Source organism: Haemaphysalis longicornis, unplaced genomic scaffold (genome assembly GCF_048455015.1).
Source record: "Haemaphysalis longicornis isolate Haplotype H1 unplaced genomic scaffold, Haemaphysalis longicornis Haplotype H1 scaffold_1, whole genome shotgun sequence".
NCBI classification, from domain to species: Eukaryota; Metazoa; Arthropoda; class Arachnida; order Ixodida; family Ixodidae; genus Haemaphysalis; species Haemaphysalis longicornis.
Window position 1 is genome coordinate 383,535,279 of NW_027526203.1, and position 27,838 is coordinate 383,563,116.

At 51.9% G+C, this 27,838-nt stretch overlaps 3 protein-coding genes across 5 annotated transcripts in view; 1 reads left to right on the forward strand and 2 right to left on the reverse strand.

Moving 5' to 3' along the window:
- The window catches only part of LOC144155216 (uncharacterized), a 112,606-nt gene that overhangs the window by 25,001 nt on the left and 59,767 nt on the right, over window positions 1–27,838 (forward strand). The window contains exon 1 of one of the 3 annotated variants that reach the window (XM_077686535.1): window positions 19,493–19,842. The exons of the other annotated variants lie outside the window; for them this stretch is intronic. The gene's annotated coding sequence lies outside the window, so the exon portion shown is untranslated. Of the gene's footprint in view, window positions 1–19,492; window positions 19,843–27,838 lie in introns of those variants that run through there. 3 annotated transcript variants of the gene reach the window in all.
- On the reverse strand, window positions 231–2,417 carry LOC144178242 (uncharacterized). Its single transcript, XM_077705949.1, has 3 exons — window positions 1,915–2,417; window positions 1,579–1,826; window positions 231–568 (listed from the first exon to the last, which is right to left on the reverse strand). Exons 1-3 carry the CDS (start codon window positions 2,154–2,156, stop codon window positions 231–233), a joined length of 828 nt encoding a protein of 275 aa, XP_077562075.1. The 5' UTR covers window positions 2,157–2,417.
- On the reverse strand, window positions 3,008–6,064 carry LOC144178444 (uncharacterized). Its single transcript, XM_077706305.1, has 2 exons — window positions 5,929–6,064; window positions 3,008–4,549 (listed from the first exon to the last, which is right to left on the reverse strand). Exons 1-2 carry the CDS (start codon window positions 6,062–6,064, stop codon window positions 3,063–3,065), a joined length of 1,623 nt encoding a protein of 540 aa, XP_077562431.1. The 3' UTR covers window positions 3,008–3,062.

Consider the following 27,838-nt stretch of genomic DNA (forward strand, 5'->3'; position numbering starts at 1 on the left):
AGCGAGCCTCTTGATCGTTTTTCCTTCTTCCTGAAAGGAAACGTGTTACAAAATGACTTAAAATGAGGCACAAAACGAAAAGTGGGTGCAAGCGAGATGCTGCAGTTAACAAGAGCAACAAAGAACACTGATGTAGAAATCTGAACCTGAAAGCAAATGGCTACTATGAGAACAAAATAAACAAATGACGAGACTGGAACCTGAGTGTAAAATCAGATACATGACCATTGTTACAACAAAAGGTCTAATAGGAGCCCCTTACCACGAACCACCTCGTTTCGTGTAGGTGTTGGGCCCAAGCTAGCAGCAGGGTCGGGAAGCCGGCTTGTGCTTGGTGTGCCTGCTTGGTGTGCCTGCTCCGTTGTCATAGGCACCTGGTTCACCGACAGTGCCTGGCTTGCTGGGTCTGCCTGGCTGGGGCTGTTCCAGGGGGTCAGGTCCTGTTGGTCGTCTGGGTGTTCATCCATGTGCTGAACCGTGAAGTCGTCTTCAGCATGGTTGCTGCTGGCGTCGTCGTGGTTCACAATTCGGTTGAGCACCTCTGCCGCTGTCTCAGTGCCATCGGTGCCTGCAAACAAATCGTACAATGTAAGCACCTGCTGCATCGATTATTACCAAATGCAACTATAGGTGGCTCACAAACATGAATAGTATTCATCTCTCTCTCTCTCTCACTCTCTCTCACAAGTGCACACACACACACACACACACACAAACATAGAAATCTCAAAAAATGAGTCAATGAACAAGGACGCAAGTGAGTCCCCTTGTGAGGAGAGAGAACATTTATGGAAAGCATTTATGGTGTTCTTGTAGGAGTGGGATCGCTTTAAGTAAGCCTCTTGAAGTATCTGCTCTTTTCTTTAAGTTTTAAGCAAACAGACAGAGTTCTGTCAGAGATGTTCGCATTCATCACTTCAACTAAGCTGCATTGATGAACCGCCAAAAATATATACCCAAGGCACCAGCAAAAAAAAAAAAAAAATGTCATGATGTCACATTTCACTTTTGAGAAGCTCATCGTATTAAAGCCAGATACTCAGTTTCATTTTTGGGGAGGACGATAAACCGCACGCTGGTGCAACGGTCACCCAGCCGTTGTAGGTTGCAAGCCCCTACAATTTCACGGGTGAACAAAAACCTCCACTTTATCATGTTTTGCATGGATGCAATATTCATGACCATTTGTAATCCTTCCATTTCCTGACAAGGTGTTTCCTAGGCACACTAGCGGCTGGAATGTACCCGTAAGGGGCAGCAGCTAGTCTTATGCCACTGTGAATGGGAATACGTACGTGTAGGTTTGAAATTTTACGTCCAAGGAGTGTTCCACTTAAGTTGACATACGTAAGGTTAGCACACATTTGTTTGGCGCAATTTTTTACATGAGTTAGCTTTCCTGCACAACACCGCTGTTGTGCAGGAAAGCCAGGAAAGCTCGAATAGCAGACGCTTTTTGCAAACCAATCGAAGTTTCGATTATTAGCGTAACTCTAACGTTTACACTGTTAACGAGGCAAGAGCACGTAAGTAACTCGGTGACAGTGGTGTCTCAGCATATCGCAAATGGGTACTCACCAGCGCGGCGGGTGTCCGCGTTGCGAGCCGAGTGCTGCGCGGCGAAGATGTCCCTCGACTGCGCCGCCGAGATGCGCACGGAGGCCGTCGTAGATGCTGCTTGCTGCTCCCGTGTGCGTACTGCCCGTACTGCTGGTGCAGTGCTCGTTCTACGAGGGGCACGAATTCGCACTCCGTGCTCCCGCGCCATGTCGAGCAGCTCCTGCAGGAGGCTTTCCCGTTTCTCATAGTTTTCCTCGGTTCCCGACCTACGAAAAGATGTCATGTATTGGAACACCGGTAGTTTTAGGCACCTTTTCTTAGCGTAAGCTACAGTTATGCAGTCACCGCACTCACCTGCGTAGGTTGGTCCGGTCGGCCGATGCGTACTGCCCGAGTAGCAGTTCCGTGCGGTCGCGCACAGCACGGGCAGTGAACGGCTGCTGAAGCAGCTCTTGCATCTTGGATGCTATTTCCGTCCACTCCATGGGGTCTTTGAAAGGATTTAAATTTCGAACGTAAGCTAACATTTCCAAATCGATATGTATATTAAACCGAATCCGAGCTGTCCCGTTTGAGCCGTTCCTTGTGGATGCCATGTTGGAATGTGAGGTGTTCAAGTGGTTGTGTCCGGGCTGTCGCGACTCGCGAGGGAGACCGGAGGAAACGAGGGGTGTCGTTAACGAGGCCCCTCGGGCCTCGTTAACGACACGCAAAGCCCGCAAAACCCGCAACGCAAGTTTCCCAAACTTGCGGGCGCACGCAAAGCGCGCGGCTGCCGCTTACGTACTGCGCATGCGCTCTCGCGCCCCCGCAAGTTCCCTGCGTGCGCAGAGCTCCTGCGTGCGCTCAACTAAAACTGTCTAGTATCTCAGCGCCGTCAGCCTGCTTGTTAGGAGGTGGCTGAGACAAAAACGGAGCCCCGCAGCTGCACACGGCCTCTCTTCCTAAATCTGCGCACCTTTTCTCCACTCGTCCTGCGCCGAGTATTTATTTCACTATTCGCGGCAAACTAGTATCACGCATGCAGCCTTTTGACTTTCTCACCTGGCATGCTTGTTAGTAGGGTGAGCTTTTTGCTTAGTTTATACTTGTCTCTCTTCCGCTGACAGTTCAAGCTGTGAGCGTGTCTCCCGTATTGCTCGTGCGTGTTCTGCTTCCTTCCGCTCTTTTCTTTCGTCCTTTGCCCGGCTAAATGTGGCAGCATGACTGTCGGAAGCAGTTGGAGTGACGTACATCACGGCACGTGGGGGGTGTATCCGGCTCTCTCTGATAACAGCTTACGGCAGAGCGTAACGGATTGCGCCTAATGAATAACCTAGGGCAGGGCAACATTCTTTGATATCTGCGATTGCTCGGGCACCCGGAAAGACATACGGAGAAGTGGAACTATTTCTGCTTTCGCTGGGTACATTCACGAGGTGAGTGCTAAGGATACACAAGAGAGAGAGAGAGAGAAATAACTTTTATTTGTCCAGTTTGTGGAGGAGAGCTAGACCTCCACCCTAGGCGTCGGCCAGGAGCCCTTGGGTCCTAGCAGCGTCTTCGGCTAACTGGACGGCCCAGACTTGATTCGCCGGGTCTGAGCTGAGCAGTACGGTCTCCCACTGCTCATTACTGCTAATTTTGCGGCTCTGAGGAGTCGCCTGAGGACATGCCCATAATATATGTGCAAGATCGGCCCGTTCCTTGCATCTCCGACATTTATCTGAAAACTGTCCAGGATAGCAATGACTATACGCGACGGGGTTCGGGTACGAGTTCGTCTGAAGAAGCCGCCAAACCACAGATTGCCTTTTACTGAGGGATGGATGAGCGGGGGGGTAGCGAGCTCGTTCAAGCCGGTAATGAGTAGTCAGCTCCCTGTAAGACACGAGCCTGTCTCTGCCCGTCCAGCGGAGCGAGTGAGCGTCTGGGTCAGAAGTGTCGACGCCAGCTCGGTCGGTAAAGCCTCGAGCCGCATCGTGCGCACACTCGTTTCCGGCCAGACCCGAGTGGGCCGGTGCCCATATCAAGTATATCTTCCCGTTCCGCTCGTCATGGGATCGAGATTTTAGGATTTGGGACGCCTCGGGTGAAATTCGCCCTCTCGAGTAATTTAAAATAGCCGACTTAGAGTCGCTAACAATGAATTTAATTTTTGGAGAAGCTGTCATCGCCAGGGCGATGGCCGCCTCTTCACCCACCTCTGTGTCCGTCGTGCGGACCGAGCATGAGGCAATTGAATCCCCACGGAAATTGACCACTGCGAGGGCCATGGCGTCGCGAGCAATGTAATCAGCGGCGTCTACGTATACCACGTCCTCTGATTTTTCATATCTTTTGTGTAGGGCTTTGGCCCTAGCCTGTCGCCGCTCTTGGTTATGTACGGGGTGCATGTTTTTCGGTAGCGGTGGTATGTGCATGCGATCCCCTATTTCCGCTGGTAGGTCTATTTTGGCTCGGGGTATCCCTGCAGGAAAAATGCCAAGTGATTTGAGGATATGTCTGCCGGTCAGACTCTGGATAAGTCGCTCCCGCTGTGACAGCCTTTGAGCTTCAATAATCTCGCTGAGGGTATTGTGAAGCCCGAGTGCCTCGAACCGTGCGGTTGGGGCTGTTAACGGGATCCCTATGGCCTGTTTATAAGCCCGCCTTATCATGGCATTTAGCTTGGCTTCTTCATCGCGTTTCAGGTGCAGGAATGGGACGACATATGTTACTCTACTAATGACGAAGGCTTGTACCAGTCTCACGAGGTTGTGTTCTTTCATCCCGTGGTGTCTATTGGCTATTCGTGAGATAAGGCGAGTTGTTTGGTGTACGCTCTTTTCGAGAGCGAGTATGGTCTCTGAATTGTGTCCGTTGGCCTGGATGCGGAGGCCCAGGACTCGGATACTTGAAACTGTCGGGATGCGTTGGCCTCCGCATGTAAAGAGCTGGATGTCCGGATCTACTGAGTCTGTCCGGCGTCCCCTGCTAGTTGGGCGATAGAGTAGAAGCGCTGATTTCTCTGGAGAGCAGTTCAGGCCACGAGGGATCACGTAAGTTTCTATTACCTCTATTGCCCTTTGTAGTGTGTCTTGTATCTGTCCGTCACTTCCACCCGGAACCCACAGCGTGACGTCATCTGCATACAGGCTGTATTGCAAGCCGTGAATGTTATCCAGGAGTTCGGGGAGGCCAATCATGGCTACGTTGAACAGGAACGGAGAGAGGACAGAGCCTTGCGGCGTCCCCCTGCTCCCCAGTTCCAGCGTATCCGATTGAATACCCCCTACGCTGAGCGTAGCCGTGCGGTCCGAAAGAAAGGATACACAAGTATCCCATTGTCCAACGCCCATTCAAGGCCGCTGAATGAAGGGGCACAGGGCGCGGCCGCGGCATGCCGTGAAGCATCGCATGAACAGCGCTGATAAAACGATGCAGAACTCCCGCCCTGTTGGCGCCCTTGTTCGCGTAAAGCCTACACGGACGCAGATGCTTCCTATAGACGGAGGCAACAGAACGAGCATGGTGCTGGTAGGTTGTCCCTGAGCTGTGGCGCCGCTGCAGTCATAGAGTTTACTGTAACTTGTTCTAGTCGCGCGTGGTCTTAATCGGCGGGTGTCATGTATGGTGGGGTTAAAACGACATCCGCCTCAGGTGTGCACAAATGCGCACAATTTAGACCCAATTGTGTCTACGGGGGGGGGGGGGGGGGGGGTAATTGCCCCCCCCCCCCCCTTCCCGTTGATAAATAGAACGTGGAACGTAGACACTAGAGGTGGGTCTACGTCAGCCGCAGCGGCCAGGAATTGAAGACGCGCTGCTACGCTTGCATGGTCTCGGGATTGATTCATGGCTCATTTATTTTGAAAATAGCGGAAGAAAGCGTAGCCGGGGTTCTTCTTTCTTGCCATGTAATTTATTGAAAATGTACACGAAAGGGCACAGGCCAGCCACGGAGACTGGATATCTAATGAAGAACTGCAAATAAGACCCACCCAGGTAGCACAACGCCGTCAAGCCCAACAAGGACCCTAGAGTACCTGGAGGGTAATCAATTCCTTTACATGCTCGTCCAAATTTTCATTTTCGTCTGTGGCTGAGGTCGGTTTTAAGCTTTGAAGCTCAAAACCAACCTCAGCCACTTCTCGCCGCTTAGCTTCGTTCTTTTAGGTTAGTAACTGCTCCCTTCCAATTAAAAGTGAGCTCGGGAAATAGTAAGGGTCCGTGTTTCCCCAGTAAATTGAATTGTCCTACACAGAGGCTGACGGCGTGCGGCTTACCTGCGTACATTTCCAAAGCTAATCGGAGCACGACCCAAGTGTCTCTCTCCGTATAACAGCGAGTAGCCACTGAACGCGACCGAAAGGCGTTCCGTTATGCGGATCAAATGGCGACACTTGCGTGGTCCGAGAGACGCTAGCCTGGCAGGTGTCTCGTCGCCAGTCAAGATTTCCGCGGCGGCGCCCAGAAGTGATCTTGTCCCAGCGCCCGGCCGGTCGTCCCGCAGCGGTCGGTGCAGGAAGCACTGGCGGCTCATTCATGTTTCCCAGCCTGCATAGGTGTGAAAATCTCCCCGCGGTTCTCGGAAGCGGCCCCCATCTGCTGGCGGCTCGACCCGTGTGGCATGCGTCTTGCCCCGGCCGCCAAAGGGCGCTCGCGCAACACGCTTCTGGCGCCGTTAACGCGCTGCCATTCGCACCTTTCCGCTCCGCCTGCTCTTCTTTTTCTTTTTTGGGTTCCCTTCTCCTTCTTCCCCGCAAATGAGTAGGCGCGCATAATACTGCGGATCAGTTCAGCCACCTCTACTTAGAGTTCCCCGTAAACGGCTCCGGCCGTCGATAAGCGCCTCGGGGCAGCACAATTACTGATACGGCCATTTGTCTACGGGTCGGCAAGTTTTTCCCCCTAGTGGTGTTGGCGCCTTGGCCGAAAGCAACACTTGCGCCTTTTCGATTGGCCCCCTCCGAAACCGATCATCTCGTGCTCTCGTCCCGGGGGAGAAGGGTCCGCCTGCGGACCCACGGGCTTTCTATGGGGGAAGCGGCACCGGCACCCAACAGTGCGATAATCTTTCTCGTTTACTTTGGTTATTTTCATGGGCGAAACTGTCGGGGAGCTTTAATAGGGCGTCACGTTTCGGCGGTAATTTCGCTGTCGTCACACGTCTCATTCGCCCGAAGGCAAGGCGAGAACTCTGCACCAACGATATTTGCAGCACCGCGAAACCTGAAGTTCCGTGGTCCACATGTCCCAGAAGTAAAATACTAAGGAAGACGTTGCAGCGGGGCGGCGCGTGTATTTGGGCTGGGCGTTGGGATCTACCAGGCTGTTTCGTGGAGTGCGTGAACTTTGAAACCGCAGTGATAATTTAACCTCAGCCGGATGAGTCAATAGGACCCAGTGCTTCCCAACATTCAACGCCGAGCTTTGCACATGACAAATGAGTGCGGCCGTTTATGCCTTGTCTATCGGTTCAGTGCAAGACGTAGGGTACGACGGAAAGTCACACGCAGTGCAATTTATGACGCTGCCCAATTGTACCTATCCGTTTCGTTTAATTAGAAAAACTCACAGTCGGAATAATCAACGTCGTTAGGCAGCTGTACATTTTCTGCGTATATTCATTTTTAAACGGGCATTCCAAGCTTTACCGCTAGCGAACTCTCCTGCATCGACAACAAGCCGCCACTGGTGCGCGCAAGAATTGTCCATGTTTCGAAACAGCAAGGCACGCGTCTTCTGTCCAAACAGCAATTGACCTCTCGACTCCGCAGCCAGAGCTCGTAGTCGATTGCATCGTCGTTCTCAAAAGTGATTCCACTCCCTCAGCCCCCCCCCTCTCACCCACCCACATCTCTCTCTCTCTCTCTCTCTCTCTCTCTCTCTCTCTCTCTCTCTCTCTCTCTCTCTCTCTCTCTCTCTCTCTCTCTCTCTCTCACACACACACACACACACACACACTCTCACTCACTCACTCATTCACTCATAGATGGTGAATCACTTGTTTACTTGACTATTCAGCTGAAATTGAAATGCGTGAATCCATTAATTACTGGTAGACTGAAGACCAAGCTACCTGATAGGGAAACGACGTCCACTATTTGAATGTCTGCTGTGACTGGCGTCGGAAAATCCAAAAAAGCGCGCCGCGTAGCTAAGGCACCAGGTCGTGGTTCCAGTTGCGGCGGTTTTTGATTTTGCAGCGAAAGTGCAAAAGTAAAATGTCCTCTGTGCGCGAGACTTCGGCGCATGTAAAAAAATGCTCCGCTTTCCCCAGGGCATGCCTCATATATAGGCAAGGTGCTGTTTCCGCCCGTTAAATACCAAATTCAATTAAAATGAGATGGCCATGACGCACATACATAAAAGTGGCGCGCCGTTTCCCTCACCAACTTTTTTTTTTCTCATGAAGCGAAAAGCAGCGCCCTTTTACCCCTGCCGTACTATAATGCCGATTTTTTCATAGTACACAGTGATCACTTCCAAATCCGCCTCTGGAGTGTCTATACAAGTTTATCCTCTGCATAGGGACACGGTGGCCGACAGGGAGGATATGTGGTGGCGTATGCTAAGTTACAGTGATGTATGGCCGCAGAATGCTCCCAGCACTGTGAAGCCCCAGTGCCCCGAACGACGCGATGGGCTGTCAACCGTTTTGTCTCCGTTTCTGTACCCATTTGCTGCTTGGTGTTCTCCGTACGCGTCCAAGCGTAGTTGTACTCCTCAGCGTCAAATTGGTCCGCAGGGAGTCTTGTAGCGACTTTTCCCTCCTCGATTGGCTTTACTCCGCAATTAGCTTGATCACCCGGATAGACCTCGCTCCTCCCGGAATTCTCCCATGCAAGTTCCCCTTCCGGTTATGCCTTGCTCCTCCAGGAGTTTTTCGAGCAGGTTCTGCTTTGGCGCCCATGTGCCAGACGACAAGCGCCGCAAGTTGTCTTCCAGGGGCATCATCACTGTCTTGCAGGCCTATCGTTCCAGGGGTATAGTCACTCTAGGGGAATCGTCACCCTGTTCTGTGTACCTCCATTCGCGTGCGAATAACAAACACATCGCTGTTGTATTTTTTTCTGGTGTGTCATTTTAAAGCGACGCTTTCTATGCCTAACTGATGGCATTGCTAGTCTGAGTAAAACATAAGTGCAGGAAAGCCAACTTTACTTAATGGGTTTCACAATACGATGGCGATCATGATAAGCGAATGCAAATCAAGCGCCTCAAAAAAAAAAAAAGAAAAAAAAAACTCTTTCCGTGGTCGGAATCGAAAATTACTCGCTCGCGTTACAAAGTAGACGTCAAACTCATTCGACACGGTCGAATGAGTTCGGATTTTGGACTGTGAGTTTGACTCAGGTTGCGTGGGAGACAGGTTCGCGTTTTAACCATCTTTCTCGCAAGAAAGGGCTTTGATTTTTGTTATTTGCGCTTTTTTTGCACACGTTCTAAAACGCGATATTTTCTCGGGGGGGGGGGGGGGCGTGACGTAATATTGAATATAATAGCATCAGTATGCTATTATAGCATACTATTATAGCATATGCTATTATAGCATAGAATTGATAGCATCAGTATGCTACCCTCCCTTTAAATGGTCCACCACGTGCATTGTGCGACCTAAAACCGGAACCGCACAGCATGTACGAATGTGTATGTACGTAAGCCCATCGAGCGAGAAGGTTGCTGTTCCAGAAGGGCAGCCATTAAATTTCCTTTGGCTCCGTCGCGTTCCCCAGAGCGTGCCTCATACGTACAGTAGAATCTCGATAAATGGAAATTGCTTAAACGGAGTTTCCTCTTAAACGGAACAGTAGCCTGGAAGTTGGTTGGTTTTGTATTCAGATAACGTAAAAAAAACTTTCAGTAATCGGAACTAAAATTTCCGCGGCATCGCGTAAACGCAACCGAAAATGGAGCTTTTTGTCAGGCCTATTGCCATGAGCATCAGCTGCTGAAAATCCTGATCTTCAAGATGCAGTTGCAAAATCTCAAACAAAACAAACTGATGCATTTTTAGTGCAGAGTGACTAGTTGTTGGTAAATATACTTTGTGAATGCTGTGCCGAAATCTCTTGTAGTTTTCTTGCTGTCTGAAATCTATCTGTTACATTCACCTTCTAGCGCTTAGAGTTCCATGAAATGGTATTAAGAGTGTTAAGAGTGTGTACGTGCATAAATTTGCACTTTTGCACATCTCTCGCAGAAAACGGATTTCCTGTTAAATGAACTATTTTTTTTCGGTCCCTTGAAGTTCCGTTTATCCAGAGTCTACTGTAAAACACGAAGGAGAAATGTGGCTGAACGAGCCAACAGAAACAGCCAGACCTAAGAAATGTTGTGAAATGACCAACGACAAAGAAAGCGGCAATCGTGTCAAGCGACAGGAAGAGTCGTTCAAACGCGAAGTCGCAGCGAGACGTCCTCGGAGGAGAAAGAGGGGCCAGCGGAGCTCCTCCGATAGCAGCGCGAAGCCGCAGCGTTGACGCATCAAGCGGCAACGAACTAATTCTTAGTCAAGACATCCGTGGAAAATCCTCATGGTAGCCGGTGCAACATGAATGCTTTCGAATTCTCTACGTCACCAAATGTGCTTAAGTGGCGTCGTAGTTTTCTACAGCTTTATTTAATTCTAACCTTGCTCCGAAAGCTCGAACGTTTCTTTAACGTATGCCGTCGGAAATCGCATTATTTGTTTGCGTGCGTGCCGAAATGTAGGGGGAAGAGAGAGGAGCGTGCTGCAAAGAAGGCGCGCCCAGCTGCACCTTTATCCTCAACGCCGCAGGCTTTTCGCTGCGCAGCTTACTTTTTGCCCAGGTTGCTCGGGTGCATCGACTGTTAACTCATCAACTGTCAACACTCATCAAACAGCGGGGGCCCTGCGGCGACCACTCAACTGCCTCGTTTCCGCCGCGCGCTCTTCATTACACTCGAGTCCCGTACCTGTGATGTCACCGTAGGATAAGTACGGTCTCAAAGTGGTCGGGCCGGGAGTAAATATTGGAACGGAACAGTAGTAATAACACTGAAAAGCACAGAAACAGCCTGCACACTATCTCACTCGAGGCGATGACCACACACGCCGTCCGGACCTTCGCTACTCTTCGGGTGGCTCATTAAAGGCAGTCTTCGTACGGCCGGGCCTCGGGCGCCAGGTTTATACTCTTCCGGCGCTTCGAGGGTACTTTGCGAGCCCGCCGACTACCGTTCTGCCAACCTGGCTTTCCGCATTTTTGTTCTCTTCCTTCGGTCCACCTGCGGCGCGGTCCCTTCGATCTCGCTGGCCGCTTTTAACTGCCCCGCAGCACTCAAAGGCGCGCTATCTGCCCTCGTGACCGGACAGTCTCAATAAAGCGCGGCTTCCCCGCGGCGCTCGTTACTCGCGGGAGGCCTTCACTCGAGGCTGGCTGCGCGGAAGGCTTCCCCTCAGGACTTCAACGGCCGCACACCTCGGCCTCTTCAAAGCTCGCGCGTGCGCCGTCACCGAAGCGCGTGGGGACAGCTTTATCTGCACAGTGGCTCTTGACAGGACTCCGCGGTGCATGGCAAGACTGGTCGCAGACACCACCTGTTTCGCGTGCGCGCGCATCTTCCCTTGGTACATTGTCTCTTGTCCGACTGAGATGACCACCGATGCAAATGGTCGATGCCGCGTGTGGCAGCCGCACTGCACGTCTACTCGTGCACGGCGCGGCGGTGGCGGCAGTCCGGGGAGGCATCCCCCGGGGCACCGGTGTTCGCGGCTGTGCAGTGGGCGGCACTGCGGAGGGAAAAGAGGGCGGCGGTTGCAAAAAGAAGTCGCCTCGAGGACAGCGGCCATTGTCGGAGCCGAAGAAAAGCCCGCGGAGGTAGCAGCAGCCAAGTGTTTGCCAGAATAGGAACAATGTCGGGGACCGGCGCTTGTCTGCAGCGCCGCCCGGAGCGTTGTAACGAGGCGGCGGCCGCCGAGGAGACTTTCCCGTCAGTCGGGGACCCCGGCTCAGGAACCTGCCTCGAGCCGGCATGCCTATAAATTCCTGCGGCGGACACTTCAAGGACAGGTGCGGGAGAGGCTGAGCGAGGGCGTACTACGGGCCAATAAAGATGTCTTGAGCCTCCTTTTTGCCGTCTTTATGCCCCAGCAGAGAATGCCGGGCCGAGAACCTCCGAGAACCGCGCGCGTGAAACGAGTTTCTTCCCCGGACAGACTCTGGGGCGACGGAGCAAACCGGAAGCCCGGGCTCCGCGGACCGCCGCCGCCGCCGCCCGTGCATCGCTCCTGCGTGCCTCCTCCGCACGGCCGCCGCCGACCACACGGGCGCGCATTCTGGTTCACTGTGACCCGGGCAAGTACGCTGCTGCCCTACCGCAGGCCCGCTTGCGGTGCACTGCGACTTCGCAAAGGGCAACCGCGGCTATTCCTCCTCAGTGTGTTTCCAGCAGGTAGCGCAACTCTCCGATAGGCATATGGCCATGGCACGAGCACTCGCACCGAGTCTGTCACCAGGGCCAGTTTACATGATCGTTTTCGCGCTTCCGGCATACATGTTAAGCTCGCAATGTCGTCAACCTACCGCACGTTTTCGAGCCTTCCCACGGTACCTTTGGTTCAAAAATTAGAGGACACCTAAGCACTCCTTATTATGCTGTGATTGCGAAAGCATTAATCTCCAATTTCCAACGTGTCTTCTGATTATTATCATCATCATAATTTTCCCTTTGCGCCTTTTTCTTCTCTCGATTACATGAGGCGGAACGTGCCCGTGTTGGCGTCGTCTGAGCAGAGAGTACAGTTAGCGGAGACGTTGTGCTTTGCTACTCGCCTAATTGCTACCTCTGTAATTCGCGTGCTCAAATTGCTCATTTAGGCCTCAGTACATACATTTAATACACATTTCTAAGTCGAAGGCCACAACGCCTTCAACAGGTCCACCTTAATTCAGCTAGAGCCACCGACCCGTGCTGGTGTTGGGGATGCGTGCTTGCATCAAATTCCGGAGACCCCTGGTTCGATTCCCACCCAGACCCAAAATAACCGATTTTTTTTTTTTTTTCAGCTCAGGTAGTTAACTTTGTTTACGGGAGCTTCCCTGAGAAATTTCTTGTCAATCGGAGCAATCCCTTACCTGGTTCTTCTTCTTTGAGCCGTCGGCCATTTTGTGCGCCGTCCGTGTGCCCGGGTCGCCAAATTTCAGCCTACCGAGTTAACCAATGCTTTCGCTTTGAAGCCATTATTCCAAGGTCTTGGGAGGCTCTGCCGTCCAGGGGTCCTCTGCTCGGTCTGTCCGCACAGGCTAAGGAAACGGGCCGCGCTCGCACGACAAGGCGCTATTGATTTGTCAATCAAGCAGGCTGAGATTAAGCTCGGTTTACCATTCACCGGTCTCGCCTTTCGCCAGTGGCAGCGAGGCGTTGACGCGGCGACGCTCCAGATGTGTATAATGTCCTCATCACGTCCTGCGCGGCCAGCGAAATTTCGCCGAGTTTCGTGCATGTATAATGCATGGGGCCCCTTCGCGCGTGGAAAAGCGCCCCGAGAGGCGTTCCGCATCCCGACACGTGCGCCAGCCTCCACCAGAGAGAGGACTCCGAAACGTCCGCGTTCAAGCGTGCCGATTATACTTTTAAATCAGGCGCTGAACGCTAAGCGGTGAGTTTTGCTGTCCCCCCGACCACTGCTCGAAATACTCCATGTTCTTGACGGCCGACAAGCGATCGGGCGCGTGTACGACAACACCCCGGTAGAAAACCAACCGGCGGCTGCTCGTGAGCGCGTAAGCTGGCCTAAACGTCGCCCCGCGACGACTACATCTATCCCATCTAGCGTGGAAAAAGAAAAAAAAAATGCGGCGGGAGTGTTTCGTTTCTCCTCTCAACTTCCCGTTACGAGCATTTGTGGCCGGGCCTGGAGCGTCCGACATTGCATACCAAGCGCGTTACACTTTCACCGGCGTGCTGCGATTCAGCGCTGGTTCCAGTCGACTCGCGTTCGTGCCGGGCGCGTGCAACACCTCGAATTTCAGCTGGATGCCGGAGCTAGCTGCGCCGGGGAAGGCTGCGGTGTGTACTTGCTTCGTCCGATCGGTCCCGCGTAGCTAATGTTAAGCCCCGCGTGCTGCTGATAGGTATCACTTGAAAGCACTGCAATTTGTGCTGCCGACACGAACCGTTCAAATGTGTTTTCCGTGTCGAGGGCGAGAGACGCTAACGTCAAAGATTGCTCCTTTGCGCTATGCCGAGGTAAAAACAGTTTAGGGTTCACATTTTTTCCTGTCGTTGACTCGGGGGTAGCTCATGATTGCTTTATATTGTCAAATGTTATCAAAAGGGTTTGACTGACGTTGAAGAAACAATAGAGAGTTTTAGCTGACCGTTTTCGACGGTCCGCTCCGGTATCAGCGGCCCGCTGAGCACAACCGGAGCCAATGCCGTTCGCGGCCGAGTACGCCGCGCATGCGCAATGGCGCGCCCGCTTGCTATCGGAGCGGAGCGAGCCGTGAAAAACGGTCAGCTAAAACTCCCTAATAACGCTGTTTACTGACGCTTCGGTTGGTGAACCAGCCCTCATTGCGGGGAAAAAATAACTTTTACTCCAATGAAGGCTGATCCACCAGCCGAAACGCCAGTAAGCGCATTTTGTGTTTACTTCGGCGCTGCGATTACCCCGATGAATTTTTACTCCGATCGGCTGCACAATGACGCCGACAGACGTCATTACACGGCCTTCCTCTTTTTGAGCGGTTCAATTGTTGTGTTATGATACACTTCCTGCCGAGGCCCGGCATACCTGCTGAGACTTTGGCGCAATGGTGGGCATCCCCGAGTGATGCTTCTAGTCACACGAATACCTTCAGCGGGCATTGCACCCTGCGGGCAGCACCAGCAGTCGAGCAACACGGACGGATTGACACAGGGTCCACGCCGGTCTTTTAGCGGTTATGCACCTCTGGTGACGGGGCTCTCCCGGAGTCCGAGGCCGCATGCCCTGCGCTCGCGTGCTGCCTCCCGCTGTTCCACCCCGTTGTTCGATAAGGAAGGGCGCGCGCTTATCTCGGTCTACTTTAGACGCCGCAGTCTCCAAGGGGCCTCCCGTGGCCAATCAATCGTTGCGCTAGTCCCGCGGCTGCCGTGCAGCGCTGTACGAAAAGATTAGCGCGCCAAGCGGGGAGAAGGGGGATGCGTTTGACGCAAAACTCCTCTTCTTGAAATTCGCCCAGGCATCAGTTTCGACCCTGACGTCGTGTCACTGCTATGCGCCGCGCGTGGGAGGCACCGAGGGGAGCGCCTTCGAGGCAGCGGAGGGCACCGCAGGTGTGCTTGCCTGCACGCCACATCTACGTTCTCTCGACCTGTGGGAACTGGCACAAGTGCGCACGAGATTTGGGCGCCCGTCAAAGAACATCGGTAGTCTATCCCGTAGCCTTTCACTAAGCGCGCCTTGTATCTTAGGCGAAGCTTCAGCGCTTGAAGCGCCGATTTGTACGTTGTTCGTGGAAAAAGGGGCGGCAATGCAAAAGCGCAGGTGTGAAAAATCAGCAGTCTGCAAATACGCGCTTCCCATAATCTGGGCCCTGTTTGCTGTTGCACGTTGCGCGAGACTATTATTTTTTAATTGGCTATGGGCGTTTTCTCATCGAATTAAGCCAACCTTACGTTCAGCCCCGCAGGTTTAACTCGTGCGGCTGGTTTCGATGTATTGAACCATAAATTCAGTGAGTCTCGAAGAGATTGTCTTTGTATAGGAAAACATGATAAATTAACCTATATCTCAGGCAGTGACCTACCTATCTCTATTGGAAGCGGCAGCGGCTACGTTACTAAAGCAGGGCGTGACCGGTAGCGCTGTTACTGCCAACATGGGTTAGATACCTTCGCGCAATGCGCGGCTTACAACAGCTGAAGAAGGGCTGTGATACCTCCCAGTGTGAGGGTATTCACCGAGTCTTCAACGGGAAGATTCGTGTGTTCGGAAGGAATTTTAGGTGCGCAGCATTTATTTACGAACTTCACCGATTTTGGGGGGTAGGCGGAAACGGGGGAGGGGGAGGGGGTCGTACGAAAAGCGTGTGACAAAAAAGTCTTTGTCTAGTATAGAATTCTTCCGGGAGTGAGGGTCACGTGTATCCCGCTCCTCATGCACATTATACCGCATCACGCAGATTCAAAGCAACGCTTGTTTGTCGCCGCACACTGTGCTGGGATCATAATGCTTTCCCGATTAAGGACAGCGTAAACATTGTTTCAGAACGCTGCCAACTGTTTGTGATACGAACCTTACTTCCTGTGTGTTGCTTAGCCCATATAGGAATGAACTGAAGTGGGCAACACACGTACGAACATTGGCGTGTGATATTCAAAATTTTGATCCAGGCAGGTTACCAAAACAATAGGTTGGCTGTAAAAAGAAGTGTAGATAGCTGGAATAAAAGTGGCGATTAAAATGCAGTGGGGGAGAGGACGGCGCACTGGCTTACAGCCAGCCTAGAAGAGCTCGCGTAAGTGCATTTGTTCCCTGGCTTTTTTTTTTTCTTCATCTGTCCAGAGCGCATACTTGTTGCTCTTATCGTCCGACATTTACGACACTTTAAAAGGGTCTCCCGCCCGTCATTTTTGGATCGCTGACGGTTTCCCCAATACTCCGCGCGGAGAAGACACATGTTAGCACAGCGGCCGTCCGAGAGGACGGGGAGCTAGAGGTGTTCGTCGAGCAGACTGTCTGCGAACAGGAAATTGGTGGTGGCGACACACTTCATTCCGCCCCCTCGACACTGTTTGACTTTCATCCGCGACATGGTCGGGAAGACGGCGAGGCGGCTCCGCCACGCACATGGCTCCTGTCGCGTCGCCTCTCGACTTGACGCGAGAGGCCTTGGACGGGCACAGCCCACACACCGAGCGTTCATGTGCAGCCCGCCGGGGCAAGAACACGAGTAGCGAGAGCCGCTACTTGTGTTCCTTGGGGACCATTTGTTGCGCAAGCTGGCTCTCTGAAGCGCGCGGAAGGAGGCCTTAACCCGCCGCCGCCGTATCTACGGTCGCGCTCGTTGCGCCGGCGGCCTGGCCTCTGACCCGCGGCGCCGAGCCCAGCCCGGCGGCGCCAATCTTTTCCGGCACGAGCTGCTTTCTATGCGCGACTGGGATGCATCATCCTTCGCTCCACGCAGCGCCGACGCCCCCCGCCCGAGCAGAAACAGTGGGCGCTTCACCAGGGGCACCTTATCGCCCGCGTCTTTTTCCGCTTCCCTTCCGGAGTGCATTGTTTTATCTGTCAATAATTTTCCCCGGAGCTTACGTAAGCGGGGGCGCCCAGGATGCGTCACATGTACTACGCACCGAAAGAGTCACCGAAGCCAGCCGAATAATCTTCCCGCCAGATGAACGCTCGCCGCCGTCGATGACGCAAACCGTCTGAGGCAGAGCGCGGGGCATCAGAATGGGTGGGCGGCCAACACGCAGGGTGCGTCCATCGGCGCGCTGGTGTCCGATAAGGGCGCAGCGGGAGCCCCGGCCCGCGCTGGGAACTGCCGCCAGGTTTCCGAACGCCGCCTTCCGGTCCCCAAAACTATAGTGCGAGGCTCCTTGGCGGAAGCCGTAGCCGCTATCGAGTAGCCAGTCCCGCTGACATCGCCTCTGCAGGCTGCTCATCGGGGCTCGGCCGAAGGCGCGCGAGGAACGGCCGCGAGAGTCGCAGAACCTTCATTTTCTGCCACCCACCACCCTCCTTTTGTCGTCTAGAAGGGATACTTTTGCCGTACTCGCATGCTTGGGCCCGCAGTGGCGTCTGTGAGTTAGTCATCAGTGTTTCGCCGAATGGAGTTTATTGCAGCGCTCGTAGGCAGCGCATTCTTCTCAGAAGGTCTCGGTTGACCGGGCTTTCGCATTTGTTGATATTTACTGAGAAGAAGAATGCATGTACGTGTTGGCCCGGCCACCACGCTGTCCTGGGCGTTCGCGAGGCCGCAGGTGTGATTCCCGTGTGCGTGGTTGTTCTAGTTCTAGTGGTCACAAAACACGATAAAGCCCACGCGCGCTCGCTGAAGAGCTATACGTTATTGAAATTAATATTTAGCGCTACATTACGGTACTTCTCATAGTCCACGTGTAGCGTCGTCCACGTTTAACCTCATTTAAATATTACGTGCACCTGATACGGGCAGCATGAAACGCACACACCGTGTATGTATGTGCACATAAGTGTATACGCGTAAGACCAGCCGCGTCTGTCTGTCATTGTGTGTGTGTGCGTGTGCGCTCTTTTTTTATTATCATTGCTACTTCTCTACTGCTGTGCACTATCATTGTCTTCTATTCTGTATGAACCCCTTCCATTTCTATTGTTCCCCGTGTACGCCTATCCCCTTCCCTCCTCACACTAGCAGAGCGTCTCTGTGCCCATCACCTGGTCAGGCATGTTTGCGTTTGCGGGTGACCTTTGGTCTTCCTATCTTGATTCTATTATAACTTAATTACTTACTTAGTAGGCGACTCAAAAAAAAAAAAAAAACCTAGGAAGGAACGAAGGCAAGGATAAGCAACTCAACCCATGCAACCGTCTTGCAACAGGTCAGATATTTATTAAAGTTGGAGCTTTACGCGCCGAGTCTACACACACGCTATGAGGCGCGCCGTCGTCGAAAGGTGCGGAATAACTTCTACCCCCTAGCGATCTTTAAATTATGCTTAAATTCCGCACAAACGGATATTTTTGTCCTCTCCTCCACTGGATATGCAGCCGCTTTCGGCCTGAGTCGAACCCAGGACACCGTCCGCTGCAGCACAACGCTTTATTCACTGAGCCACAGTGGCGGATCAGGCGACATAATGGCAATAATCTAAAAAAAACATACAAAAGGCAGCCATTCTGACGGACTTTACAACAAAAATGACGATTAAATCAATAAGTTTAGTTGTACACGTGCACGATCAGCTACTATAGAAATCGCGTCTTCACGAAACAAAGAAAAAACGTTTTAGTCAGTTCTGTATGATACTACAAGAAGCGATCTGTGCATTCTCACTTGCTCACTATCGGGGTTGTATCCTTTTGCAATGTTCGGATCACGCGGTGGAGGAGAAATCGTTGGGAACACGGCGTAGGAATCGGAAAGAATAACAGAAATACGAGAAGGAAGAAAATTGGACGAAGAAAAGACAGTGAGACACCGTGCACGTTCGGCGTCAAGCTTACCGTCCACCACGTGTGAGCTGTAGTCTATATGATTTCATAGGGCACACGTGAAAGCTTTTTGGAGTTGCTTGTCTACATGAAGTTTTACGTAAGAATGACACCTTGATGAAGCCCGGTACCTTTCCGGACGTCTGTGTTTTTGTTTCCTTTAATATTTTGTTGCGTCGCTCATCTGAAGCCAATCTTAGCTTACGAGGATCGTACACAGCTTCCAAAGAACACTTCTGAGGCGCGTATTGTTTGACCACGATGTTGCGTTGCATTGGTTGTTACCGAAATAAATTAAAACCCGCGCTACAAGCGGCTTTGTAGAAAGGTAAGGTAAAAGCAATACCAAAATCAAATATAAAAGAAATTACTGCGTCGCGCAGGAGCGAGCAATGTGAAACACGACAAAAACAAACCACAAAGGAAGAGGCGTTGGTTGTGCGGTCACGTTGTCGACGGTGCGGTCACGTTGTCGACGGCGCTACCGCCAGGTTACTGCGCTTGCGCGAGCGGCGGTGCTGGATGCGCTCCCCGTATATGCGCGCAAATCTGGATACGCGCTCATCCCGTGGTGCTGTGGAAAGACAGTTGGCACACTTCTACATCGTCGACAGCCGCGGAATATAAATCGAGAAGCTATCTAAAAGCGAGGCGCACCTGCCAATTACGGCTCGCATAGGGAAGCCAGGAAAGCGAGGCACATAATTCAATCGGCTGTGAGGTTACACGAACCGTGCGAATGTGTGGCTTTAGATATCACTGCTAATATTTGGCGCAACAATATTCGACGGTGCGAAGGGTTGCAGCAGATTGCCTTCCGTACGAATGCGTTTACCATGCAACGCATAGTTTGCCATCAGAGATGTTCAGTAAGCATAAGCACGCTGATTAGCCGCAGTTAGAACACGGCTTTTACTTTCATTGCGAACCTCGATTTCGGTGTTATCTGGTCACACAGAGCACCGGGACTAGATAAGGTCATTGAAGTAAACCTGCCCCAAACATACCATACAGCGTTGCTTAGTTTGAAACAAGCAAGAAAATATGTTCTCGTGCGGTGATGGGCGCCTCCCCCTGGGGAAAGCTACAACTTGGTGCCCACTTCGGACGAACACCTACTCCTACCCACTCGCCTCCGCCTAATTTTCGCCATCCAACAACCCAGGGTGAGCTTTAGGGGTCGGAAACCCCCCCCCCCCCCCCGCCATAATTTTTTCATGTAGCGCGTAAGCGAGTGGCGAACCATCTACCCCCCCCCCCCCCCCCCCCCTTCTCCCGCTCCCTAAAAGAAATCTGACTGCGGCTCTGCAACAACGTTCCCTCTGCATGTAGCCTGTCTCGCTTACCCACTTACCCATACAGTACGGTCATGAAGGCGCACCCCTACTGCCCCTCCCCTCCTTCAGGCAGTCAAGGGCTTCCCTGTCCAACCCAGACCCGGATAGCCAGCTCAACCTGGTGACCCGAGCAAGAATAGCCAGGCGAAGCCAAGGAATCCCGGGCTAGGGATGCCTTTCATGGGGCGAGGCCCATAGCAGCAAGCATCTACTCGATAGATATTTACTCTCTCTCTCTCTCTCTCTCTCTCTCTCTCTCTCTCTCTCTCTCTCTCTCTCTCTCTCACACACACACACACACACACACACACACACACACACACACACACACACACACACACACACACACACACACACACACACACACACACACACACACACACACACACACACACACACACACACACACACACACACACACACACACACACACACACACACACACACACACACACACACACACACACGCTTTCTCTCTCTGTGTCGTAAGGCGGCTACTATTAACCAGATATATAAGGCAAAAGAATCTTTTGAGTTTTGACCAACGTTCGGATGTTTCCTCTGAATTTTTTTGTACCGTGGAAACAGACCTTCGCCGAGCATAGTACGAATGGAGGGAGTCCCACGTCCTCTCTTGATTCGCTGTAACCCTGAAGCAAAAGCACGTCTTGCACGTCTTTTCCGCCGTAATTTCAGAGTGGGCCGACGTTCAGGTTCTTTCGCTGCACCTTATTCCGCACCTCTGCAGGCGTTTCGTCACGATCTGGCTGCTTAGCATCAACTCACTTTTTAAAGCGAAGCTTTCTATGTCTCACTGATGGCTCATGTCGCGTCTAAAACGCGCTGCAGAAAAGTCAACATTGTCTGATGTTTATGATGATGATGACCATCGTTGGTGAAGTGAAAAAAAAAAAAAAAAGAGGCTTACCGTGGTCGGAATCGAACGTGGGTCCCCGATGAAGCAGATCGCGGCTTCACGAAATTAAAAAAAAAAAATTTATTGTGCGGCATTACGCCATCGTCGAAGCAGTTAGGACTTGGAGAAGGGTGCATGGACGTGCAACATTCGACATAAAAATCACGCACCTCGCTTTCTAATAACGACGGTGGTTAAACGCGAAGCTTTCTTCTGCGAAATGAAATGGCGGAGAGTCAAAGCCGCTGCGATCAAAAGTTCAAACCGTCTGCGAGTCAAAGCCAACTCAGACGACAACCAAGGAATCCCCCACAAGACGCGTTCAACCATCGCCATCGTTAGACGAAGGGGTGCATCATTTTCTCAAAATTCTTTGCGCCGACACCCCCCTACGGCTTTCGGTTTCGGTAAACTGGGTTGCTGAGCCCAAGGATACCGGTTCGATCCCTGGCGCGGTGGCTGCTTTTCAGATGGCGGCGATAGAAAAGCGAAAACGCCCGTGTCTCGTAATTCCTGCCCTTGTTAAACACCCACAGGTGGTCAAAATCAGTCCCGAGCCCTCCGCCACAGTGCCCCTCCTAGCCCATGGGTGTAGCTTCGGGGCGTTAAACACCAAACATTCGTAAATTAGACGTGAGAAGCGCTTTCGATTTTCATACAGACCCTGGTTTTCTGTCTTCTTTTTTTTTCCCTTCAGGCAGGGGAGGACGACCACCTTCAGAATCGCAAGAAATAAAATCGCAGGAAAAAAACACCAGGGTATTCCTGTGGGAGTACCTTGAAACAGGGTACTCCCATAAGGAACGGGGACCCATGCAGTCAGGTACTTATGTGTACCTTTGGTCCCCGTACCCCTAGTCTCTCTTTGTGGAAATAAAGAGTTATATACTAAGAAGAAAAAAGAGAAGCGACGGCATGTAATACTTGCGAGCTAGGCAGCCACCGCGAACTGCCGCTTTTGCGTAATGAAGCAATGCGTTCGAGTCTGTTGGCAATGCTGGCGCGTGGTGTATGGAAAAGAAGAACCAACCACGCGAATCGTTGTGGAAACCTGTACGTGTAGGCAGTTCAACTTTCGCTGCTTCGTCGCGACGGGAAGCTATGTTGTGTGGTCACTGATGCATGCCTGACTTAGCGACGGGCTGTCTGATATAATATCCTAAGCTTCCTTTTGTGAGCTGCAAAACAACAAACGCGTTGTCTGTTTTTTTTTTCGTCGCTCCGAAACGACCACGCGTGAAATGGTACTCTCTTCACCCCTGCCGCGGAAGCAGTGCGCATAATTATTCTCTAAAAGCGACAGCTGTTCTTGGGGAACTTTAAATAATGAGCGGCTCGATCATGGGAAGATGGCGTTAGTTCCGATCATTGCTTCCCACATCCTATCTATGACGCGGCGTCATTCACAGGTCCGGGAAAGATCCAAGCGGCACCACATAGATCAACGTGGTTACGTCAATCTGTGGTCTAACCCATCCCTCCGCTTTTGTAATATAACCTCCTCCTCATGCGCATAGTCGGATTTACGTCGGACTCGTGCGCGCATCAACGTGTGTCTCGAACCTGCTTAAAATGCTAGCACATGAAAGCTGCGAAGAATTACGGGCCGGCGTTGTGCTAATCCCTATGGTGCGCAGCTGAGGTGAGGCTGCTGTTTTCTCTGCACTCTACTCGGACGTCAGTGACCCTACGGCCGAGTTTGCTGTGCATAATAAGTGGATACACGAGCACCGTCAGCGCGACGGCAAGACGAGCGCCGGGAGAGCTGTCTCTTCTTGGCGCGTGAGTGAAGGCCGTATGCTTTGCAGCGTGCGGCAAATAACAGCTCCCCTCACCCCGTACGCCCGTACAAAGTCCGTCACTTGTATCGGGCAGCGATAGCGCACGCCGCGACGCGGAACCGGTGCGAGAACCCGCCGCAGGAAGATACTGCATTACATAACAACTTTCTGCAAGGCGGCGCGCAGCTTCTAGTTAATATATATATATATATATATATATATATATATATATATATATATATATATATATATATATATATATATATATATATATATATGTGCAAATTATCAGCGGGAAATGCAGCCTAGAACATATTTACAATCAAGAACTTTTGCTCTCGAGCAACGAACGAACCGATCGTTGGCGGCGGAGGCGCCGGAATTTCGTTGCCTCATCGGGCAGCTGGCCGCGACCTAAGTTCTACAGCGATTCCACGCACTCTGTTTTTATTGATTTTTATTACACTGGACGTGAAAACGCGCCGGGGACACGAAAAGCGCACTAAGCGAGCCGTACGGTCGCTGCGCAGGCGGCGTCCACTGCCGCGAAGTGGCGCAGTCCGGCGCTGGTAGCTCGAGCGATAGATTGTTACCGCTGCACGAAATGGGACTCAAGACCCGAACAAGATAGCACATACGAGATAGGAGTTAATTATACGATGGCGAATTGCATTAAAAATCGTCATCTGCACCGATTACGAGAGCGGCAATCGAATATCCGCCGCAGTGTCAAACCTAACATATCTGTAGGCACACCTGTAGGCAGACCGGGCGGCTGCTCCCAGCGCGCGTCTCCCCACCCACTGTCTCGAGCGTTGCGCGTCGTTCTCTAGCCGCGGCAGCAATTTGCACTCGCGGCGCCTGCATCACGTCTAGGGTCGCTTTTTAGTTAAGCGGCTGAGGAGATCAGTACGTAGGGGCATTAGCAGAAACTGCTGCCGACGCGGAATTGACAGCGCTACGGCAGCTCTGCTCTGTGATATCCGACCGACAGTCACGTGGGCAGCTTCGTTTATACCAAATCCAGCCTTTCGCGACACCCGCTGAAAACGAAACTGCGACTTGCCGCATTAAAAACTCCTTTAGTTAAACAACCGTGGCGCGCTGAAGCAAATGAGGTTTCTACACGTGATAAATAGGCCATTAGCTACTTATCGCAAAAAAAAAAATGCAGAATTTTTGTGTCAGTGCCGCTTTAACGATAAAACTACAAACAACGTAACACCTGTCATCAATAAACTTCATCTCGCTGTTGTGCAAACAGATTGACGTTTCGCTACCACACTCATGACCCAACACGTGCATGCCGAGCAGTGGATGGGTAGATGCCCGCTTGCGCTGTTATGAATCGAAAGTTCATGCTCTCGCAATCGCACATTAACGCATTTTCCCGTTTGGCCCACGTATACTTTGCCACATGAAAGAGGTATTTGATAAATAACCCCAAAACAGAAATCAACGTAGGAATAAGTGTGCTTTTTTCGCACCCTTTCCGTCCAATCCGACTTCCTCCGATGCGCGGGCACATCCCAACTAGCTTGACCGGTTCTCAAAACGTCACCTGAACGCCAAACCGTTTTTAGCCTTCTTCAAATTGTGGGACGTCTTGTGCACATATGGCACAACTTCAAGTTTCTTATTTTCGCGTTGCTGACAGGACCGATTTCGGGATTCCTGCTTCCTCTATTCATGCACTCTGTGCGTCGAAGCTTTCGTGCACTTTGTGTGGGCATGACCTCTTAACAGCTGACGTGATACCCTGGGTGGCAATCGCCGGCTTCACTGTTTTCGAATGCGCCGAATCATACGGCGAAAATTCCTTTTGGGACCCTGGGTTATATTTCCAGCACAGATGACTGTCACAGAAGGCAATGGCAATGTCTAAAAACTGAATTGTGTTGTCAATTGAGGCCGCCTTTTTCAGTGCTGCAGCGTGTGACCCACTCGCACATTCACCTTCGGTTATCCCGCGGTTACGGATCGTTTTTCGCCCACTTGTTCGCCCAGTGCCGAGTTGGGTGCGATTGGCGAGTGGGCTCCCGTAGCGCAGGGTGTTGACCCCGGGGGCTTCCGGTGCCGAAGGGCGCCCCCGGAGGCAAACAAGAATTCGGGTCCGGGCGCGTGCTTATCCCTGCTTACTACGCGCCGCTATCTTGCGCGGCAGCTCTCGCTGAGCGCACGGCCGTTGCGGGAAAGTAGATCGCCTTATCGCGGCATTCCTTTGCATTCCAATCTGCAGTTGAAGAATGAGGTGTTGCTTCGCGGGAAAAACCTCCTTGCCTTGCGCCGTATATAGAGGCGGCATCTGCCCATTCCGGCGGACAATAAGAGCAGCGTGACGGCGTCCAGGATTGCAGTCTTATATGGCCGCTGGGGGTGATTGCTGCGGACGAGACGCGCGCCCGCAGTGACAACATTCCGGAAGAAAGGAGGGCAAGGGAGGGGTTATAAATAGCGCGCCAAGCTGGCCAGCGTGATTGTTTGCGGACAGGGGGCAGATGCAATTACGTCCGCTAAGGACAGAATTAGTCGCGCCGATCGATCCTTCGCTCCTAAATTCCATCTACCCGGGCTCTCCGCTGACGGCTTCCGTGCCGTGTGATGGAAGAGTCAACCGTTTCCCGGACGCCACGGAACGACCGCGCTTTGGCTTCGTGATTCGTGGCGCGGTCACGTTTTGCAACAGCTGCGTTCTCTGCGCGATAACAGATTTCTTACTTGGTGGCCTAAACAGGCATGCCGCGGACGGAGGAGTGATGGAGGGAATGCGTTTTAACCAGCGTCTCTGCAGCAATCACGGGGCAGTGCGATTTCGCTAACGAAATGTCGGCTGCCAGTCGCTCGCCGCAATGGGTCAAGTACCCCACACGGGAGCTTGTGGGGAGAGATTAGCGAGTTGTAGCGAACATCGGGTGTTGGTTGAACCCAACGTTTATAGTATCTATAACGTCGTCGCTGGATTTGCATTGTTCAGAATTTGCAACCATGGCCACAATGCCAGCAACTCTGCCTCGTGCAGCTCTGGCGTGTGTGTGGTCGTGCACCGGCCTTCTTGCGCGACGCAAATGGGGGCGCTTGCCCGCTATCACTTCCACCAGTTTCAAACTGCGAATGTGTTTCAGGGTCGCCTTAAGCGGCCCTGAAATGCTAAGTATGTTATTCCCTGAATTTTACTCCAACTTGTTCCAGAAAGCGCAATTTTACGGATGGCGTCACAGATGACACTATATACTCGTGTTATAGGCGGATTAGTTTCAGTTGTTGTCATGGATATTTTACGGCGGCAGCTGTTAGCGAAGCCGTGACAGCGTTGCTGTGGCGACGGCGGTGCGCTAACGGTCCCCTCTCCCCTAGCTCGGCTTAAATGACGTAGTAGCGCAGCGGTCTCTCGCGTCGCCTCTTCTTCTCCGAGCAAGTGTGCTGGCTGACTCAATGCGAAGTGCTTATTTCGGGTGCCATAGTAGCCACCCACTTGAGTCCCGGCGCGCGGTTGCACTTTTTGCGTGACTGCAGCGTTAATCACTGCGCGCTGCACGCAAGACCTTCGATAATAATAATGTACTTTATAATAATACAATTGAATCATTCATGCGCATTTTAATATAAGTTTTGTCAAATCACTCAATGATGCAATGTCTTCAAATCATTTTGAGTTGATAACAGTTTGCGCCGGTTTGTCGTACCTGCGTGGTCGTCCTCAGAAAATTCTGTATAACCTCCGTAGTACACTATGCGCAGAAAGCAAAGATGACTGCGGGACGTTTTTTAAACGTATAATCAGTCGCGAAGTACTGTTTGTTTTCCGCGAGCTGCAGCGCTGCTGGCGGAAAACCACGAATCTACGGCAACTAGCTCAACTTTTTATTCTTCTGCAGGAAATAAGAAAGGCTTTGATAGCACATTTTATAATTTTATAACTGATGTTGAGAACCCCTTTAAACAGAACAACACGTGGCTTGACACCCATTCTTGACGATGGTAAGAGAGAAAAAAAAAATCCTTGGCTAAAAAATGGCTGGGCATTGTAACGCGGGGCTGTCTTCCTTTTGTGCACACTAGGTACTTTTTACGGCGAAGGTGCAACCCGGAGAGGAGCAGGAAAACAACTACAAACACCAGTCAATAAGCAAATGAACATGACACAGCCGCTCACGTGCCGCTCAAGGTCAAATGCGACTCTCAGGAGAAAACCACGCGAACATATGAAGGGCAAATCTTAGAGGCCACACAACCACGCACACATGCACAGTCAGCCGCCGGTCATGTGAACACCATTGTCCGGCAAGAGGCAGCAGGGGTAACACTAAGCAACAGACGCGGACGGTATTGGCCTCGAGGACATACCGTGGCGCCACCTATGAGTGACGTCACTTGTAGGACGCCGGGTTAATTGTCGCCTGCTTGAACACAGTACCCATGCGACTGCGTGTTTCTTTTGTTGTGGCGACCGTCCGCCGCCAGTTCCTCGTGGTGTTGATGCAAATTACACAAAAGAGTGTTCTACAGGCCGAATACTCTGGGCAAGCAATCACAGACTCGCTTGTTCCCGGCGACACCGCCGCGTTTGCTATACCGGTCCATGCGACCCACAGCTCGTACGCAGCCAGCTAACGCCAAGGACGATGCAACTAATGCTGAGGAATTACGCTGTTAATTCATTATGAAATCCTTGCGACGTGACACGTACGAGACTGTGTGTGCAAGGCAACACCTTGTAACAGCGACGGAAACGCCTAGCTCACTTGTGATCTCACCGCTTGTACTGCGCACATTGCCTGGTCAATGAATGACTTCGCGAGATCGGTGAGCGGATTGCTTCGCCTCACATGCTTGAAATTGATGGTACGATCTGCAGTTTGACTTAAGCAGTGCCTATTTCCCCTCCAATGTTTTTTTATGGTTATGCCCTGATTTGATTAACGATCACTGCCGTGCTTTGTACGGCTGATATGTTTACTTTTCGCGACAACTTGTCCGCAACTTATGAATGGTATGAACGCGAGTTTTCAACGCCTTCGAGCGGGGTTTGGCCATGCCTTTCTTTACTTTTCATTAGGACCTCGCCGTGGGAATTTATAATTGCAACGTGGGCTTTTGTCTGTGTACAGTGAGCCTACCTTTTTCTAGC